The sequence below is a fragment of the Macaca thibetana genome, chromosome X (assembly GCF_024542745.1).
Source record: "Macaca thibetana thibetana isolate TM-01 chromosome X, ASM2454274v1, whole genome shotgun sequence".
NCBI classification, from domain to species: Eukaryota; Metazoa; Chordata; class Mammalia; order Primates; family Cercopithecidae; genus Macaca; species Macaca thibetana.
This window is the reverse complement of record NC_065598.1, coordinates 96406529-96426459: the sequence shown is the minus strand read 5'-3', so window position 1 is coordinate 96426459 and position 19931 is coordinate 96406529. Positions and strand designations below refer to the sequence as shown.

General features: G+C 42.7%; 1 protein-coding gene across 2 annotated transcripts in view; it reads right to left on the bottom strand.

The window, feature by feature from the left end:
• SRPX2 (sushi repeat containing protein X-linked 2) overlaps positions 1-19931 on the bottom strand; it is a 29919-nt gene that overhangs the window by 4043 nt on the left and 5945 nt on the right. For both annotated transcript variants that reach the window (XM_050777698.1, XM_050777699.1), the window contains 8 exons: positions 19223-19303; positions 7773-7964; positions 4878-5054; positions 4448-4574; positions 4160-4281; positions 2883-3062; positions 2416-2549; positions 482-603 (listed from right to left, as the gene is read on the bottom strand). In XM_050777698.1, coding sequence (XP_050633655.1) covers positions 482-603; positions 2416-2549; positions 2883-3062; positions 4160-4281; positions 4448-4574; positions 4878-5054; positions 7773-7964; positions 19223-19303 — 1135 coding nt within the window. The remainder of the gene's footprint in view (positions 1-481; positions 604-2415; positions 2550-2882; positions 3063-4159; positions 4282-4447; positions 4575-4877; positions 5055-7772; positions 7965-19222; positions 19304-19931) is intronic.

Here is a 19931-nt window from a genome sequence, read left to right as displayed (position 1 = left end):
TGCAGTGAGCTGAAATCGTGCCATTGCATTCCAGCCTAGGCGATAAGAGCAAAACTCCATCTCAAAAAAAAAAGAAAAAAAAAGATGCCTTTTGCTCCTTTGGAGACTGAAGGCAAAGAGATGAGGCCAGAAAATAAGAGCCGGGGCTTATCTGAGTCAAGTTTGGGTTTACTGTCTCAGCCCTGGCTGTGCTTCAGCGTCCCCTCAGGTGCCTTTGTAAAAGCACATTCCTAAGGTGGTGTAGGGTGGGCCTGGTCATGTGTATTTTAAGCCCTCATTTGATTCTGATGTTCTGCCAAAGTAAAGAACTCTCTGGTCTTACCTAATGCATCCATAAGAGTTCAAACACAAGAAGTGCCCCGAGAGAGTAGTGTCTGATGGTTCCCCAGTAGTCTGCTTTTGCCAGTGTCCTGCCTAGGGTTTCTCCCCCGGCCCCAGCCATCCTCCCCAACACCGCGCTTGGCAGCCTCCCAGCCTGGACCTGAGCTCCTCGATGATGTTGGCTGACAGCTGTTGCTCCCGGATGCGCCCCACCTCCTGAGGTGGCTGTCCCACCAGTTCAATGATGGTCACATGCCGCAAATCCAGTCCACAGGTGGATTGCTGGGAGGGAGAGAGAACATTTTACACAACAGGGCTGTGCGTTCAAACCTAAGGCTACTTGGCTGATTCCTCGTGGGACCACATGAAGCAGTGTGGGAAAGGAGCCCCTTCTCCCCCAGTGATCACGTAATCACGCTGTGGGGTCTACAACAACCTGTTCCCTGTGTCATTCCGGAAGTACTTGCCCCAACGGTGCTTCCTTCATTCTACTGAAACCAGTTACACAAAGTGGGGTAGAGAAGAGAAATTCAATGACTAAATTGCAGGAACATAATCATTGTTTAAGTTTGCATAGGTTTTAAATTACATAAGTTCTTAATGAATAGCCAATGTGATATGATAATGGCTGTTGTTTATTGAATACACAAACCTAATGCTTTGTAGACGTAATCTAATCCTCACAACACCCCTCACAAGCCAGGTGGTGACAATAACATGCTGAGCCAAGATTCAAACTGAGGACTGATGCCCCCTGCCCAAGCATGTGCTCTTTACCAATAGGCTACCTGGCCAGGGCCTTCGCTCAGTCTCCAGGATTTCTCCAAAACTGTGCCCAGTGCTCTTTTCATTACCCCTTGTTACCTTCCTCGCACTGGGCAGCGCAGCTTGCAGTCCAACCCCGGATCTCCGTCCTGCCTTGTCTTGCAGGATTACCTACTAGCCAGTTACCAGGGTGAGGTTTAAAGAGACCTTGAATACTCCCCGGCACCCCACCTCTGTTTCATCTTTGGGCTTCCCTTCTAGTCCTCACCCTCAGGGTCACTATGCTTGCTGACAGGTTCCTTTTCTTGTTCTTACTCCCTTGCTTCCAACTGAACTGTTGCCTTTGTCATCCTTTTTGGGTCTCTGGATGAATAAGGTCTTTTTGGTCTAGACCCTCCAGCTTTTTTTTTTTTTGTAAAACTACTTCCATCCTGGGCCCCTGAATATTCACTCGGCAACTTCTAAGATTCAACCTTTAGAAACCTCCTAAGTAGCTTTTTCTCCCACATGGGTATCCAGCCCCTTGCAGCTCCCCAGAGCTGCTTCTGTTAGTTTTGTCAGCATACCCTGAATTATCTTCAGTAACCTAGCCTGTTCTTTTATAAGTCCCCATAATCATATTTATTCTGTCCTATCGACCTCTCCCTACCAGTGGCTTTGGCTAGGTATCTCTTATGTTAAAAACTGTCATGCAACTCTCATTTTACTTTGAGATATCATAACGCTTTTCCTTCTTTTCTGCTACTGGTAGTGGCTAAGAGCACAGATTCTGCAGCCAGACTCCCTGTGTTCAATCCCAGCTCCACCACTTACTAGCTAGTGACCTTGGGCAAGTGACTTAATCTCTATGCATCAGTTTCCTCACCTATTTAATGGGGATAACAATAGTATCTACCTCCAAAGGGTTGTGAGAATTGGATGAATATGTGTAAAACCCATAGATCAGTACTGGATACCTACGTAGCACTTACTGCATAAGTGTTCATTAGTGCTCTTATTCCTTGAAAACATAAACATAGTTAATTCCCAACATTTACATTTGATCATAGCTGTCTTGCAAGTCTCTTCAGAGTGCTTTGCCACACTCCCTTCCCATCTTTCACCCAGCTCCCTGCAAGTCACAGCCACCACTCCAGTGACTTTATTGCCTTTTCAGTAAAAGCAGTTTCAAAAATGTGCTAAATATGTCTATGGTAAGACTGATCAAATGCTATCCACAAAAAGTTTCAGGAAGTAGGTAAGGTTTGTGCTGCAGAGAACATCTCTGATTTGGAAAAGGTAAAGGGTAATTTACAGGAGATAAGCCCTCATTAGGGGAATGGGCCTTACCTGTAGCATAGAGATCTGCATTTTATAATATCGGTTGGAGGGATCAGGAGCTGAGATGATGAGGAGTCGCTGTTTCTCATAGAATTGATCCAGGAGACCAGCAGCTGAGTTGACATTGACGTTAATCTTCATAGCTAGGGCAAAAGCAGGTGACCAGTCAGAGTACGGCTTCTCCTCCATCCCAGCTTAGGTAACCTAACATCTTGAGGTGTTCCAGTCTTTCAGGTTACCTCTCTCTGGCTGTTTCTCCTGTCCCTTGGGGGAAATCCTAAAAGAACACTTGGAGATTTTAAACCCTTCTTCTTGGGGTAGGAGTAGTCTATGGGGGAATGTTAGTCTTTAAATTAGACACATCCCAGAACCCCCCATTCCCACATCATATACATTGTTACTGGACCCCTGTGCCATGAGGAAGATCCTCCAAAGTTCCCCAGATCACCACATCCACTTGCCCCTGTTTCACTCACGAGTACAGATTGGTGGTGAACCTGACCACTGGCGGCTGGATTGACAGACCCGGGAGGGTGTCCCCTGGCGATCATAACCGCCATCACAGTGGTATTCACAGGTGGCACCATAGTTGTCCCCTGCTGAGGTGCAGGTGAGGTAGCCGTGCTGCGGAGGTTTCAGAGTTGGGCAGCGTCTCACTGTCAGGGAGGAGCTCAAGTTAGAAGTTATGGTGTTCCTTATAAGAAAGAAAGGCTAAGAGGGTGCCCATGCTGGGCTTTCTAGACCAGAAGACTTAGGATGATCAGAAAAATGGCCTTTCTATATTTCCAGTGGCTGGAGATGGAGCTGGAATTTTCCTTTCTTAAGGAATTAAATCTGAAATGCAGACAAAGGTTTGTAAAGTCTGGAAACACAGGTGAATATACATGTTGTCATCAAAAGACTGACAATCTTTAAAAGAAAATATTATCTGTTTCCAGACTTTATGGACGTGCTGTGTAAAGATGACTACCTTGCAGAATTCCTCTTAATAGCAGAAATAAGTTGGAGGAATCTTAAATGTTCATTGGTAGGAGAAGGGTTTAGCAAATTATGATATATTCTTAGAGTAGAATATTATGCTGTCATTAAAAATATTTCTGAAGAATTTTAAAATAACATGAGACAATTACTTTGTTAATGAAAAGTGAAAAGGATGATTTATGATTGGATATACAGTATAATCGCAACTATATGTTTTTTAAAGTATGTATAGAAAAAAGACTGGAAGGAAAATACCAAAAAGCTAATAGCAGTTGCCTCTGGATGATGGGGTAATACATTTTTCCCCTTTATATATTTCCTTATTTATCAAATGTTCAACAATAAGCATGAATTTTCTTTATAATGAGAAAAGCAAAACAAAACAATACAACACAAAGCAAAGAGGAAGAATCAGGTAGCCAACACCACCAATTTTAGCAGAGGTGAATGATAGAATGAAGGCAGATTACATGTGATCATTTTGAAGTCTAAGAAGAGAAATGGATAAAGAATATCCTTGTGAATTTTATCTGGATTTAGGATAACGAGAGTCTTGTTGATGAGAGTCTTGTTGGAGAGTCAAGGTCTCAGAAACATGTGTATGCACATGTAATGTTGGCTTCCTAAATAAGCCTGTTTGGTGAACTTGTTTTTCTCCCTCCCCAGTATAAATGAGGTGTGTCTCTTCCAGGCATAGAGAGGAGAGACATGGGGTGGGTCAGGGTAGAGCAGGATTAATGAACAATATGGAAACTAAAGAATTCTTTCTGACCTTGTACTTTCACAATGAACTTGCAGCTGGCCCGGTTGTAGGCTCGGTCATAGGCAGTGTAACGAATCACGTGCTCCCCTTCAGGAAAGTGAGAGCCAGGCTCAGGGCCCCGAAGTGTCACCCTGCATGGGACAGGGTGAAAGAAACACTGAGGAAAGAAACCCTTAGAATTGAAGTCTGAGGCACATCCCCACTGTCACCTTAGCCTGTGCAGTTTCAGTGTGACCAGCCTGAATGACTGAGAGAAGCCGAGGGAAGGCATAAGCGGCATCCATTATTCAGGCTCACCTGGTGATGGTACCATCAGCAGAATCTTTCACCAATGGCGGGTCCCAGTATACTCGAGCAGTCAATTTCTCTGGCTCTGCCATCTTCTCACGTGAGTGGGGACAGCGGATCTTGGGGGGATCTATGTCTGCCAAGGTGAAAAATCAAGTGCTGACTCGTGGGCCCCCTGCTTTCCCTGGAGGGAATCCATTGAAGCAGTGCCACACACCACACACCACACGCTGGGTAGGTAAAAAGTTCAAGGTGCTCAAGGAAACTGGGGAAGGAAGCCCAACTCCAGGGGAGAAGATCATTTTGTTCAGCAAATACCCAGGGTGCTACCCTCATAGCTAAGAGGAATGCCTTCTGTGGTGAGAATTCCACATCTCTTGTCGATATAATGCTGAGGTGGCTCTTTGCACCAGGACAACTGGGAGCAACCAGCATTTACCTACACATACAGGCTCGCCTCCACTCCATCTCCCATCTTCCATGCAGATTCGGCTGCGATCACCTTCCAGGTGGTAGCCACTGGAACAGCTATAGTCACAGCGAGAGTCAAGAAGCACTCCATTTGTGCAGGTGTAAGTGCCACTAGTGATGAATGGCAGTGCGTGGCATCTCATCTCTAAGAGAAAACCAAGTGGCAAGCTCAGTGGCTTGTGCAACTATGTGGAGGTGATGTCTGGGCATCTAGCACAGGGAGAAACATATCAGAGAGAGCAGAAAATACAAAAACCCTACCTGAACTGCCCTTACATTTTTGTGCCTAACTGCCTTTTCCCCTAATTGTCTTTGTATTTTCGTAAAGTATAGCAGCACCCTTGGGCAGAGGGGTGTCAAAAAAGTAAATTACTTGTCCAACCATATAGACTTCAAAATCAGACCTAACATTGTACATTGCCAAAATCCATAGAATATGCAACAAGAGTGGGCCTTAATGTAAACTATGGAATTCAGGTGACAATGATATATTAATGTATGCTCATTCAACTGTAAAAAGTGTAACACTCTGGTGGGAGATGTTGACAACAGGGGAAGCTGTACATGTGTGGGTGCAGGGGATAAATGGGAAATATCTATATCTTTCATTCAATTTTGCTGTGAACTTAAAACTTCTCTAAACAAATAGAATCTATTTTAGAGGGGGAAGTAAAACAACTTATCAAGAGTAAAAAAAAAAAAATCAGACCTGAGTTTGCATCCCAGTTCTACTTCTTACTAGCTCTGTAACTTTAAGAAGTTGCCTCATCTCTTTGAGTCTCAGTGGTTTCTTCAGTGAAATGTGGATACCTCATAGGATTGTTGTATAAATTAAAAGAAACAATGCATATATCCTCTGGGCTCATTTAGGGCCTTAGCAACTGAGAATTTTTGTCTCTTATTCCTCAAATGCTAGATGCCCTTGAGCACGTTCAAAGCTGCTTTTCTCCTCCAGGCAATACTCATATAATTTTGGGGCTCCCTTAGGCACTGCTCAGCTGAGGCTCACTTACATGCCAACTTGGGCTGACTGGGCAAGAATACAAGTCAGAGCAGTGCCTGGAGGGCCAGGTGTGGTATTTGGTAAAAGAGGAATCCATGTGCCTTGGACACCACATGTGGCAGAGGTGGAGCCTGTCACCATGGATTAATTGTGAGCCTATGCTTGCTAAAGTCTTGTTGGAGATACCTGATACTTGAGAGAAGGAGGCCATATATTCCTTTAGGTTGTCTAACTTCTAATCCTGACTAAGTTCAATTGTTGAAGCTTTGAATAAAGATCTGTATTAGCTATATTCATTCTGTTTCTTGGCAAACCAGACTTAAAGATTATTGCATTTTCTGTTTTCCAGTGTCCCTTTGTAAAGACCTATGCAAAAATGACCTTCTTGAAATCAGGGCGAAGACAAAAGATTTGTCTCTTCAGATGAATGTGTTTGCTTAGTATCATATGACAGGAAATATGATAGATCCAAAGCATTTGCCCTTTTGTCTCTTATGAGGAAAGTCAAAGCCAGATTCAATGCTCAAATGTAGTAATTGACTCATTGTAGGCACCTGGAAATATGTATGTCACCATTCTTTTTTTTTTTTTTTTTTTTTTTTTTTAAGATGGAGTCTCGCTCTGCCGCCCAGGCTGGAGTGCAGTGGCGCGATCTCGGCTCGCTGCAAGCTCCGCCTCCCGGGTTCATGCCATTCTCCTGCCTCAGCCTCCCGAGTAGCCGGGACCACAGGCGCCTGCCACTACGCCCGGCCAATTTTTGTGTATTTTTAGTAGAGACAGGGTTTCACTGTGTTAGCCAGGATGGTCTCGATCTCCTGACCTCGTGATCCGCCCACCTCGGCCTCCCAAAGTGCTGGGACTACAGGCGTGAGCCACCGCGCCCGGCCACCATTCTTTTAATTGATTTTATGTTCACTTGTACTTTACAGCTCTGTATTTTTCAATTGTATCAGACCGATTCAAATTCCTGTTGAAAATGATGGGATCTAAGTCCTGAAACAATTTAATTCCAGTCACCGAGAGGGGTGTGGTGACTGCCTGCTTTCTGGCTATCAAGCTTCTCTTCTCTACAGCATCTTCTCTGACTAGCCCCATTTCTATATGAATGCTCAGCACTTCTGCATCCAGTTACATGACATTCATGTGCACACATTTGTGTTTCTATCCCATTCATCTATAAGCAGCCTGGGAGTATTTGAAGAATTGAGTAATACAGGAAGTGACCAATACAGGGCTGTGCATACATGGGTGTCCTACAAATGGTGTTCTGCCATGGACATATGGACAGGAAAAGCTCAGCTGCTGAAAGGCTGTGGAACTTGAGTAAGAGGTAGAGATTTGGAAGCTGAAGGGGGAAATGATTTGGAATGTGTATATATCAGCATTTTCACATTCTAGACTTAGGGATTTTTCTTCTGACTTTCAGAAGAAAATGAAGAATAGCAGATGTTTCATAGCTTCACTGTCAAGGTCTTCTAAGGCTATAGGCCAGGAAGTACAGCAGTTGACCACAAGTGGAAAAGAGTCTTAAGACCACACGTCCTTAGGAGCTCCAGAAGAAGATCTAGGTCCACATCAGACCTCAGGCCCAAGCCTTCGCTCTGGCTATGCACTCCTGGGCTCCCCGAGTCAGAAGAGATGGTTGCTCCTTAAATGCTCATATTGCTTGGACAGTAACCCAGAGAAACTGAACTCGAATGTTAGGATGGGGAAAGGCCCTGCTGGGGGGCTTGTGGAATATTCTCAATTTGCACTTGAGAGAAGGGCATATTAGTAACACCTCCAGGCATATACCCTCAGCAGCTGGCTGGCTGGCTTCTCTCGAATACATGCATCAGCATATGCACACACACAACTTACGCCTGCAGTAGGCAGTTCCAGACCAGCGACGGCTTGGCAGGCATTGCACCGACCTTCTTCCAATCAGTCGAAAGCCCCGGTCACAGGAGAGCTCACAACGTGTGCCCAGGCTGCTGTGATAATTTCCTCCCCTCGGTGAGTAGCATGTGGCTTCTCCATCCTGGATATTTAATGTATAACACCATCGGGGGACTGTAGCAATAGAAGAAAGACAAGCTAGAAGTACAGTAATCAAGACAGTGTGGTGTTGGTGAAAAGACAGACAAATAGGTCAATGAAAAAAAATAGCCCAGAAGTAAACCCACACAGGTGTGTTGAAATTATTTTTGACAAAAGTGCAAAAACAATTCAGTGGAAGAAAGCCTTCAGACAAATGGTGCTGGAGCACTTGTACTTCCATATGCAAAAAAAAAAACCCCACCTCAACCTAAGTCTCACACCTTATACAAAAATTAACTCAAACGGAATCATGGACTTGAAAAAACAGGAGAAAGTCACTGGGATTTAGGGCTAAGCAAAGTGGTCTTAGGTATGATACCAACAGCACAAATAATAAAAGAAACATTAAATTTTTTTTTTTTTTGAGACGGAGTCTCGCTCTCGCCCAGGCTGGAGTGCAGTGGTGCAATCTCGGCTCACTGCAAACTCCACCTCCCGCGTTCACCCCATTCTCCTGCGTCAGCCTCCCGAGCATCTGGGACTATAGGCGCCCGCCACCATGCCCGGCTAATTTTTTGTATTTTAGTAGAGATGGGGTTTCACCGTGTTAGCCAGGATGGTCTCGATCTCCTGACCTCGTGATCTGCCCGCCTCGGTCTCCCAAAGTGCTGGGATTACAGGCGTGAGCCACTGTGCCCGGCCAGAAAAATTAGATTTTAATAAATTAATGAATTAATAAATTGGACCTTGTCAAAATTAAAAATTGCTCTGCGAAAAGACAAAGCCATAAAAAGGGACTAGTATTTAAAATATAGAAAGAACTCTCAAAACATTGAAAAAGCAAACAGTCCAGTTAGAATATGGACAAAAGATATAAACACACATGGCACTGAAGAGGATATACCGATGGCAAATAAGCATATAAGAAGATGTTCAGCATCATTAATCATTTGGGAAATGCAAATTAAAATCATAATGAAATACCACCTATATATCCATCAGGGAGGGTATCCTTTAAAAAAAAAAACGGGTAATACCAAGTGTTTGTGAAGATGGAGAGAAACTGGAATTCTCATACATATCTGGTGGAAATGCAGAAATACAGCCACTTTGGAAAATATTTTGGCTATTTCTTATAAAGGTAACACGATACCTTCTTATAAAGAAAGGTACACTTACCATATGACTCTGCAATCCCACTTAAAGGTATTTATGCCAGTGAAATAAAAACCTGTGTCCACACAAAATCCTGTACATGAGAGTTAAAAGTAGCTCTATTCATAATTGCCAAAAGCTGGAAACAACTCAAATCTCAAATTTTTTTTTTTTTTTTTTTTTCAAGACAGAGTCTCCCTCTGTCGCCTGCAGTGGTGCAATCTCGGCTCACGGCAACCTCCGCCTCCCGGGTTCAAGCTTGATTCTCCTGCCTCAGCCTCCCCAGTAGCTGGGACTACAGGCGTGCGCCACCACGCCCAGCTAATTTTTGTATTTAATTTTTGTATTTTTAGTAGAGATGGGGATTCACCTTGTTGGCTAGAATGGTCTCGATCTCTTGACTTCTTAATCTGCTCGCCTTGGCCTCCCAAAGTGCTGGGATCACAGGCATGAGCCACCGCACCCAGCCTCAAATGTCTTTCTACGGGTGAATGGCTGAACTAACTGGTGTATTCATACAAAAGAATGAAGTGCTGATACATGATGCAACAACATCAATCAATCTCAAATGTATTTTGGGAAGTGAAAGAAGCCAGACTCAAAAAACTACATACTGTAGAATTCCATTTATATAACAAAAATATAGGGACATAGGCAAAAATACAGTGACAGAGTACAGATCAGTGTTTGCCAGAGATTAGGGGTAGAGATAAGGAATAACATCAGAGGGGAAGCGCTGGGCAAGAGTTTGAAGTGATGGAACTGTCTCATACTGTGGTGGGAGTTATGTGACCCTATGCATTTGTCAAAACTCACAGAACTGTACACCAAAAAGAGTGAGTTTTTCTGTGTGTATGTTTAACATAAAAATTTAAAGGATAATACAAAAATGTAAACTAGAGAGAGGAAGGGAATGTGACATCAAAGAAGGCTTCTTTGGAATGAAAGTCTAATCCCAGTTCAGTACTGAGCACAAAAGGTTATAGGGCTGTTAAATCATAAAGGCATCATAAAGATGCCTCACAGGCTATACAAAATAACTGACTCTTTAGTGGGTTCAGAGTTTAAAGGGGCACATAAAAACAAGCAGAGAGCCACCTGCCCAAGGATGCACACACACAGCATGGCATGGGTCTGTTAGCCTAGGGTTGGGAAGGCTAAAGCCCCATATGAGTTGATTCAGTTCCCACATCCTAAGGGACAAAAAAAAGGGGGGAGCTTTGAAAAAAAAAAGTAGATGAGACACCAAAGGAACAAAGAAAAGCTAGAGCCTCTTTCTGAGTGCAACTGGAGAATGAAGACAGATGACAGTGAGAAATCTTTTCTTCAGTAAACACTATTCTTGGGGCTACCAGCATTACTTTTGAGCCTGTGGCAGTGACACATGGCTGCCATCTGGAGACACCATCTCCAAATTACAGAAAATCTTTTAAGCACTACAGTTGCAGAGCTGTTGATTATAAGGCCACAACACATATCACAAAGATCTTACTTGGCAGGCTGGGACCTCAACAATCACTCCCATTCTATATCTCTCCCACAGTCTGTCAAGGAAAATACACATCAGATTGGAATGGGTAGAATAAGTAAGAACGGTAAAGGGAAATATAAAGGTCAGGCTAAATGCTGAGACAGTAGAAGAGGCCCCAACTATTGTAAATAAGTTCAAATTTTCTGACCCAGAAAAAATCCTGGCATAAAGACAAAAACGTTGAAAGGCTGGAGAGGAGCAAACACAATCTCAGTTTTCAAATAAGGAAGAAGTCTCTGGGAGCTATAGCCTAGTGACACTGACAGCACTGATAGCATAGTGTTCTAGAATATTTAAACGTAAGGCGTATGCGTTACACAGAGAAGTAGTGATCTCCAGGAACCCTCTGGAACAAGTAATTCCAGATTGACCTAATTTCCTGTTTGGGCAGGGTCACCAGACTGGTAGAGCAGGGGAAATAGTGGATACACTATGTGGAAGTAAGTGAGGCATGTGACAATGCTTTTCATGTCATTGATGTGGATGAGATGAAATACAAGAGAGGTGACAATATGGTTAAAATTTCATAAGTGGCTGAGCAACTGTACCCAAAGAATGCCCATGGGAAGCTGATCGAGGATGTGGTTAAAAGAAATCAAGAAGGCAATTCCATTTACAATAGCTACAAAGAAATCTAGAAATAAACTTAACCAAAGAAGTGAAAACCTATACACTGAAAATTATAAAACATCGATGAAAGAAATTAAAGAGGACACAAAAAATAGATATCCCGTGTTCATGGATCAGAAGAATTAATATTGTTAAAATGACCATATTGCTCAAAGCAATTTACAGATTCAATGCAATTTCTATCAAAATACCAACATCATTTTTCACAGAAATAGAAAAAGCAATCCTAAAATTCATATGGAACTAAAAAAGAGCCAGAATAGCCAAAGCAATCCTGAGCAAAAAAAAAAAAAAAAAAAAAAAAAAAAAAAAAGCTAGAGGCATCACATTACCTGACGTCAAAATATATTGTAAGGCTATAGTAACCAAAACAACACGGTATTGGTATAAAAATAGATATATAGATCAATGGAACAGAATAGGAAACCCAGAAATAAATTCATTTATTTATAGCCAACTGATCTTTGACAAGGCCATCAAGAACATACACTGGGGAAAGGACATTCTCTTCAATAAATGCTGCTTAGAAAACTAGATAACCTTTTACAGAATAATGAAATTGGACCCCCATCTCTCATATCCAAAAATTTACTCAAGATGGAGTAAAAACTTAAATGTAAGACCCAGAAGTACAAAATTACTAGAAGAAAACATAGGGAAAACTCCTCAGGATATTGGTCTAGGCAACAATTTTATGGTTAAGACCTCAAAAGCACAGGAAACAGAAACAAAAATAGACCAAGAGGACTATATTAAACTAAAAGGCTCCTGCACAGCAAAACAACAACAACAAACAACCGAGTGAAGAGACAACCTCTTGAATGGGAGAAAATATTTGCAAACTACTTATCCATCAGGGGACTAATAATGTCCAGTATATACAAGGAACTCGAACAACTCAACAGTAGAAAAACAAATAATTCCACTAAAAAAATTGGGCAAATGACACGAGTAGATATTTCTCAAAAGAGGACACACAAATGGCCAACAGATATATGAAAAAATGCTCAACATCACTAATCATCAGGGAGATGCAAATCAAAATCACACAATGAGGTATCATCTCACCCCAGTTAAAATGGCTATTATTAAAAAGTCCAGGTGCAGTGGCTCATGCCTGTAATCCCAGGACTCTGGGAGGCCTATGCAGGTGGATCACCTGAGGTCAGGAGTTTGCGACCAGCCTGGCCAACATGGTGAAATCCCGTCTCTACTAAAAATAAAAAAATTAGCCGGGCATGGTGGTGGGCGCATGTAATCCCAGCAACTCGGGAGGCTGCGGCAGAAGAATTGCTTGAACCCAGGAAGTGGAGGTTGCAGTGAGCCAAGATCATGCCATTGCACTCCATCCTGGGGGACTGAGTGAGACTCTGTCTTTAAAAAAAAAAAAAAAAAAAAAAGAGACATAAATAACAGATGCTGGCCAGGATGCAGAGAAAAGGGAACCATACATTGTTGATGAGAATGTAAATTAATATAATCACTAAGGAAAAGAGTATGGAAATTTCTTAAAAAATGAAAACTAGCTGGGCGTGGTGGCTCACACCTGCAATCCCAGCACTTTGGGAGGCCAAGGCAGGTGGATCACCTGAGGTCAGGAGTTCGAGACCAGCCTGGCCAACATGGTGAAACTGTTTCTACTAAAAATACAGAAATTAGCTGGGCGTGGTGGCAGGTGCCTATAATCCCAGCTACTGGGGAGGCTGAGGCAGGAGAATCGCTTGAACCTGGGAGGCAGAGGTTGCAGTGAGCCAAGATCACACCACTGCACTCCAACCTAGGCAACAAGAGTGAGACTCCATCGAAAGAAAGAAAGAAAGAGAGAAAGAGAGAGAGAAAGAGAGAAAGAGAGAGAAGGAAGGGAGGGAACTAGCACTACCATATGATTCAGCAGTCCCACTACTGGGTACCTATTTAAAGGAAAAGAAATCAATATATCAAAGGGATCTGCATTCATATGTTTATCACAGCACTATTCACAATAGCAAAGATATGGAATCAACCTAAGTACCCATCAGTGGACTAATGGATAAAGAAAATGTGCTACATATACATAATAGAATAGTATTTGGCCATAATAAAGAATGAAATCCTATCATTTGCAGCAACATGGATGGAACTGGAAATCATTATGTTAAGCAAAATAAGCCAGGCACAGAAAGACAAATACTGCATGTTCTCACTTAATTGTAGGTGCTAAAAAAGTTAATCTCATGGACATAGAGAATAGAATGATAGATACCAGAGAATGGGAGGGGTAACTAGGTGGCAGGGGGGGTGAAGAGAGGTTTGTTGTGGATACAAATCTACAGTTAGAAGAAATAAATTCTAACGTTTGATAGCAGAATAGGGTGACTGTACTTAGCAACAATGTTTTGTATATTTCAAATTAAGTAGAAGAGAGGACTTGATAACAACACATAAAAATAGTAAATACTGAAGGTGATGGATACCGCAAATACCCTGACTTGATTACTCCACAGTCTATGCACATGACACTCAACATGTGCCCCATAAATATGTTAAGTATTATGTATCGATAAAAGAAAAAAGAATGTGGTTAAATACTGTATTGCAGGCTGGGCGTAGTGGCTCATCCCTGTAATCCCAGCACTGTGGGAGGCCGAAGCAGGCGGATCACCTGAGGTCAGGAGTTCGAGACTAGCCTGGCCAACATGGTGAAACCCTGTCTAGTAAAAATACAAAATTAGCCACGTGTGGTGGTGTGTGCCTGTAATCCCAGCTACTTGGGAGGCTGAGGCAGGAGAATTGCTTGAACCTGGGAGGCAGAGGTTGAAGTGAGCCAAGATCACGCCATTGCACTCCAGCCTGGGCAACAAGACCAAAACTTTGTCTTTAAAAAAAAAAAAAAAAAAAAAAAAAAACCTCCCCTGCCCCACCTAAAAAAAACCCAAAAATACTGTATGGCAAAATTGTCTGGTGGGAAATGTGTAAGTCTTTATTGTGTATCTCCTGTGTTCTAGGCACCATGCTACATGTTTTCCTTTTCACATATATCATCTCATACAGTTCTCCCAACAGCCCTGTAAGGTATGTAGGTGTCTTTCCCTCTTTCGCAGATGAGGAAGTAAATTGCCCAGGATCCCTAAGCAAGTAGTGGGTAGAGCTGAAATTTGAACCCAAGCTTTGTCTGCTCCAAACCCCATGTCCTATGTAACCGCAGTGTCTGCCACTGCAGATATAAAATAGGCTACTACTTTGAAGTAAACACTGACCTTGTTGAATAGATAATATATCCACATGACTCAAAACCTCAAAAGTATAAAAAGTTACAAAGTACAATGTCTTCCCCCAACCCCTGCTCCCATGCCTACCCTGACTTAGTCCCCTCCCAAAGAACTACTTTTAATATTTCTTTGTGCAAATAAAGCAAATGTTGGCAGAGCTTCTTATTTTTCCTTCCTTTTTAATACATAGGGTAGCATATTATGTCCACTCTTCCCTCCATTGCTTGTTTGGTAAACTTAACAGTTGTATTTAGAGATCCTTCCATATCACTACATAGTAAGCGTGCAATTTATTTAAATGAAATAACATTTATAAAATACATAGCAGTGACTGGCACGTAATAGGTGTTTGTCCAGAGTCCAAGAGCTGGAAGGGGGAGAAGCTGAGATTTGAACTCAGGCCCATTGTCTCTGCTTTCTGTAGCTATTCATCTGTCTATCTCTTTTTAAGGTGTATGCAGAAAATAAAGTGCTGACAACAGTTTTGAAAGGGCCTTCTCTGTTATCTTCTATTATCTTCAGATAACCCAGGCAGTGTGACTAGCTTGCTCACAGATGAGGCAAGCTGCAAGGAAAGCAACAGCCCAGCTGACTCCAAGCTAGGAGTCAGGATAAGGGAATGACAGAAAGTGCAGGATGAGTGAAGATGATAGCAAATGACATACCAATTTGCTTTGAAATAATGGTCTGGTTGTTCTGGTTTTTTTCCCAGTCTTCTTTTCTAGAACAATGAGTTATATTTTTGATGAAAGAGATGGATTAAGCATGGCTCTAGAGTCAGACAGATCTGAGTTTAAATTCTCTGTGACTCTCTGAATCTAAAACTTCCCTGAGCTTAGTTTCCTGGTTGGTAAAATGGGGGATAATAAACCATACCATAGGGCTGGTTGTGAGAACCAAACGAAATTTCATTTGTAAAATATTCAACCCTGTGAATGTTTTTTCCCTAAGTCAGTGTCTGGGTTTGAGCCAGTGTCCCATCTTTCCTGAAGCAGCAACATGCTGTGGTTCCCAGCATTCATTTGGAGCACGTGACTGAGACACACGACTGCCATCTGGAGACACCATCTCCAAATTACGGAAAGTTCTTTAGCACTACAGTTGCAGAGCTATTGATTATAAGGTCACAAAGACTTTACATGGGAGGCTGGGGCCTCAGGTTGTACTTTTCCTGGACACTCCCTCCCCTTCATCATTGCTAACTTCACTCAATTCATTTTATGCCAAGACTAAGTCCTAAAAGGAGCTTTGAGACACTAGACCTCCAAACCAAAGGCCCTTATGCAGCTTATATTTCTCCAAAGGGCTTTATGCTCATTTAAGAAGAACCAATGAAGAAGGTTAATGTTAATAATAGGGCTGCAGACTCTGTGAAAGTACCTTCTGCATCTGTTGCTTTTTACTAGCCACCTCTCCAAACTATAGTCTCCCATAATCTGGCTTCTGCTCCCAGGATGCTAGTGGTCAGCATCTACTTTTAACCATGGCTGTGTGAGAGTAACACACATGACTCCTTAAATATAGTTAAATACAGTTGAAAACAGTTAAATACACAAGTACAGTTAAAAACAGTTAAATACAGGAATACAGTTAAAAACAGTTAAATACACAAGTACAGTTAAAAACAGTTAAATACAGGAATACAGTTAAAAACAGTTAAATACAGTTAAAAACAGTTAAATACAGTTAAAAACAGTTAAATACACAAATAAATACAGTTAAATACAGAAATATAGTTAAATACAGTTAAATACAGAACTATTTTCTTGAGGGTAATGAAAAGTAAACCAAAAAGGCAGTGCATAATGAAGGCCAAATAAGTGTGTCTAGACAGTAAACATTTATTTCAGAAGAGGTACCTAATAAGTACTCAATAAATATTCAATGAACGAATAAATGGGCAAGGGAAAGCTCAGTGTGGGCTAAAGCAGTTGGGAACACAGTACTGAACACAGCCTGACCAAAGTGCAGATTTCGTGTGGGGAGAACAGGTAGGAAGTTGTTAGTCTGGGAAGCTAGGCCGAGGCCAGATTCTGATTTAAAATGATCATTGTGGGTCACTAGGTTTGGGGGAGGGGGAAACATGAGTCAGATAATCCAGTTAGAGGCAACTGTATTATCCATGTGTGAGGTCAAAGTTTTATTCCCATGGATTAATAAAGAAATGACAGGTCTTTGTGACTGACTGGCAGGAAGTGATGAGGAAAAGGGGGCTGTTAAAGGTGACAGGACCTATTAGAGGTGACACTGAGGTATTCTGAAGTCTGAGTAACTAAGAGAATGATGGTAGTGTTATCAGAAGTAGGAAGGTCAGTAGGTGGAACCCTTTTCAGGAGAGAGGAAATATTTTTGTTTTAGACATCTCCAAATGGAAGTGTGTAGCAGCGGTTGGAGATGTAGTCCATCAGCTCAGGAGACAGGTCAGGGTTGACCCAAATTCAGATCCTAGTCTCATTCTCTCTATTGTCACCACCAGAGAGTCCATCTCCTTTCCCAGTTTCAGCTCTGACCAGAATTGTGAAATGCCATGGAGCCCAAGGAAGGGGGATTAAGAAGAAAGGAAGGTGCTCACTGCTGCTAGAGAGACTGAGAGACACGCTCAAGAAAGGGTCATGGAAATTGGTTCTCTCATGGGAGAAAACTTTTGTCTTCAAGAGATGTCATTTCAGGTTGTAGATTTGTGAGTGGGTGAGAAACAGACTGTAGAGAGTTTAGGAGTTAGTGGGTGCTGAGAGAGAGAGGGAGTGGGTGTGGACCATTTGGCAGTGAGAAGAACATGAGTAGATGGTAGCTACGAAGGAGCTCAGAGGAGCTCAAAGCTCTGATAATTTCTCAGTTGAAACTGTTTTTCTTAAAGGTCACTGTTTACCTCCTTGCCAAATAAAATCTTTTCTCTACCCTCAATTAGATTTCTTTGCAATATTTGACACAATTTATCTCTTACCCCTTCCTTTCCTTAAAACTCTCTTCTCCTGTGGCTTCTGTAATATGACAGGTACTGCCCAGATATCTTCCTACATGACTGACCACTAATTCTCTTTTTTTCCCCTTGCTGGTTCCTCTTCTCCTACTCATGTCTACAGATGTCTTCTAAAGCTCTGACCCTGGCCTTCTGCTCCCTCAGACAACCCATCTATCTAAGCTGATGACTCACACAACTTCATCTTTCTGCTTCCAGCTGCCTGTAGGGCATCTTTACCAAACCAGTTTTCTTTTTTAACATTGTCTTTCTGAGAGGGGTCCTACAATTCTTCCAGGTGTACAGACTGAGTGCTTTCAGACATCAGTTTGTTTCTTAGCCTCTTGGTACATCAAGTCTGTACTAAGTCTCGTCGTCTCTTTCTTTGAAACATTTATGGGGTTCATCTGTACCTTCCATTTCTTTGCCACCACCCTCAGTCATCTCTAGCCAACATTACTGTAGCTGGTTCCTGGAGAGTCTCCCTGACTCAGGCCTAACCACTGAACCCCTATTTCTGCATAGAATAATCAGGTTAATGTTCTAAAATGACAATTTATTGTGTCATGCCCCTGTGCAAAAACATGTGATGGGCTCCCTGTAGATCCTAGTACAACAGCTAAACTCTTCTGCCTGGCTTGCAAAGCAAAGAAACAAAGAATCAGAAATGGAAGGGATATCAGATACCACCTGGCCTAACTTCCCTTTTAATGCAGGAATTACTTACTGTGCAGCATTCATCACAGATAGTTTTCCTGCCTCTCATTAGTATTGTCCCTAGATCACGGAGTCTTTCCTAATTTGGTCTCACTCTTTATATTTAACTTTTTTTTTTTTTTTTTTTGAGACAGAGCCTTACTTTGTCACCCAGGCTGGACAGCAGTGGTGCCATCTCAGCTCTCAGCTCACTGCAACCTCCACCTCCCGGGTTCAAGCGATTCTCCCGCCTCAACCACCGGAGTAGCTGGGATTATAGGCACGTGCCACCATGCCTGGCTAATTTTTTGTAGTTTTGTTAGAGATGAGGTTTCACCATATTGACCAGGCTGGTCTCAAACTCCTGACCTCGAGTGATCCACCTGTCTCGGCCTCCCAAAGTGCTGGGTTTACAGGCATGAGCCACTGCACCTGACCTATATTTAACTTTCTTTGATACTACTCCCTTCACCTTCCATCTCCTCCAATCAGGCCGGTTTCTTCTTAGCTCCCTTCTCTACCAGGTTTGTTCTTACTTCCACATTTTTAGCCATCTGCTTTTCTGGGTGCTCTCCCCTCCCCTTTCTAGTTCTCAAAATCCCACCTATCATTCTAAGCTTAGCCTAAACGTCATCTTTCGTGACCCCTTTCCTGACTTCTTTTTCTTAAATCCTACTGCATTTACTGCTATCACATAGCTTCACACTTACTTGCCCTACATGTGCTAATTTTATACACCCCCATCACCCCCAACAGAATGTCAGCTACATGATGGGGACAAAACCCTATCTGAGACCTTGTATCACCCACAGGCTTACCTTGCACAAGATTAGGCATTGAGTAACTAGTCGATACTTAATGATTAATAATATATGGAGAACCTTCAGGCTGGAGAGGTGAGGTCACACAGTAAGTCAGTAACCCAAGTTCATGACGAGAAATCACAGCCCCTGATTCCCTGTGCTGCAGTTTGGGCACATGTGAGCCAAGCCTGATGGGGATGCTTCAGGGAAGGGCCTAGGTCTGAGGCCAGAAAAGAGCTTTTCTGGGCTTGAGAAGCAGGGTAGATTACCTCGGTAGTCCAGGGCAGGAGCCCGTGGGACCTCCTCTGCATATACTTCATTGTAGCTTTCATCTGGATAGTAGCCAGAACCTAGAATAAGGAAGACAATATCAAGATGGTGTCTTGATTTCTCACTCAAGTCCTTCCCAACCTTCCCCCTCTCGTCCAACTTTGTCACTTCCTTAGGACATGGCATTCCATGGGTGGGGAGCCAGGTGGATATTTAGTGGGGGAAATCCTGTGTTGTAAGGCAGCAGAACTATTGTGGGTGAATCTCAGCACCTCAGTTGCATAGAGGGCAGGCTCATGGTTGTGGGGCCAGTTACTGCGAGCACTAGAAGACTCCATCTAAAAGAAAAAAATTGAACCTGACCATACATCAATCCTGTCAATCTGGACTATAAATGACCCATTTCCTTGAAGCAACACATGAGTCTTGGTAAGACACTGGGGACTAAGCTGTGAGAATGGACTGTGGTCCCAGATAGGAGGAAAAAACAGAACCTGTGTCTTCCCCCTAGTGACAGTCCTGCTCACAGTCCTCAAAGAGAAACAGTTACTCAGGTTTCCACTAGCCCACAGGGCACGGGCCTTTTTGTCATTGGATTACCATTGCTGGGGGTGGCGTGCCAAGGCCAAGAGGGGTGACTTATAAGGCAAGAGGAAATGAAAGCAGTTTTGTGAGCACTTTGCCCTGGTTTGGAGAACAGAGACGGCA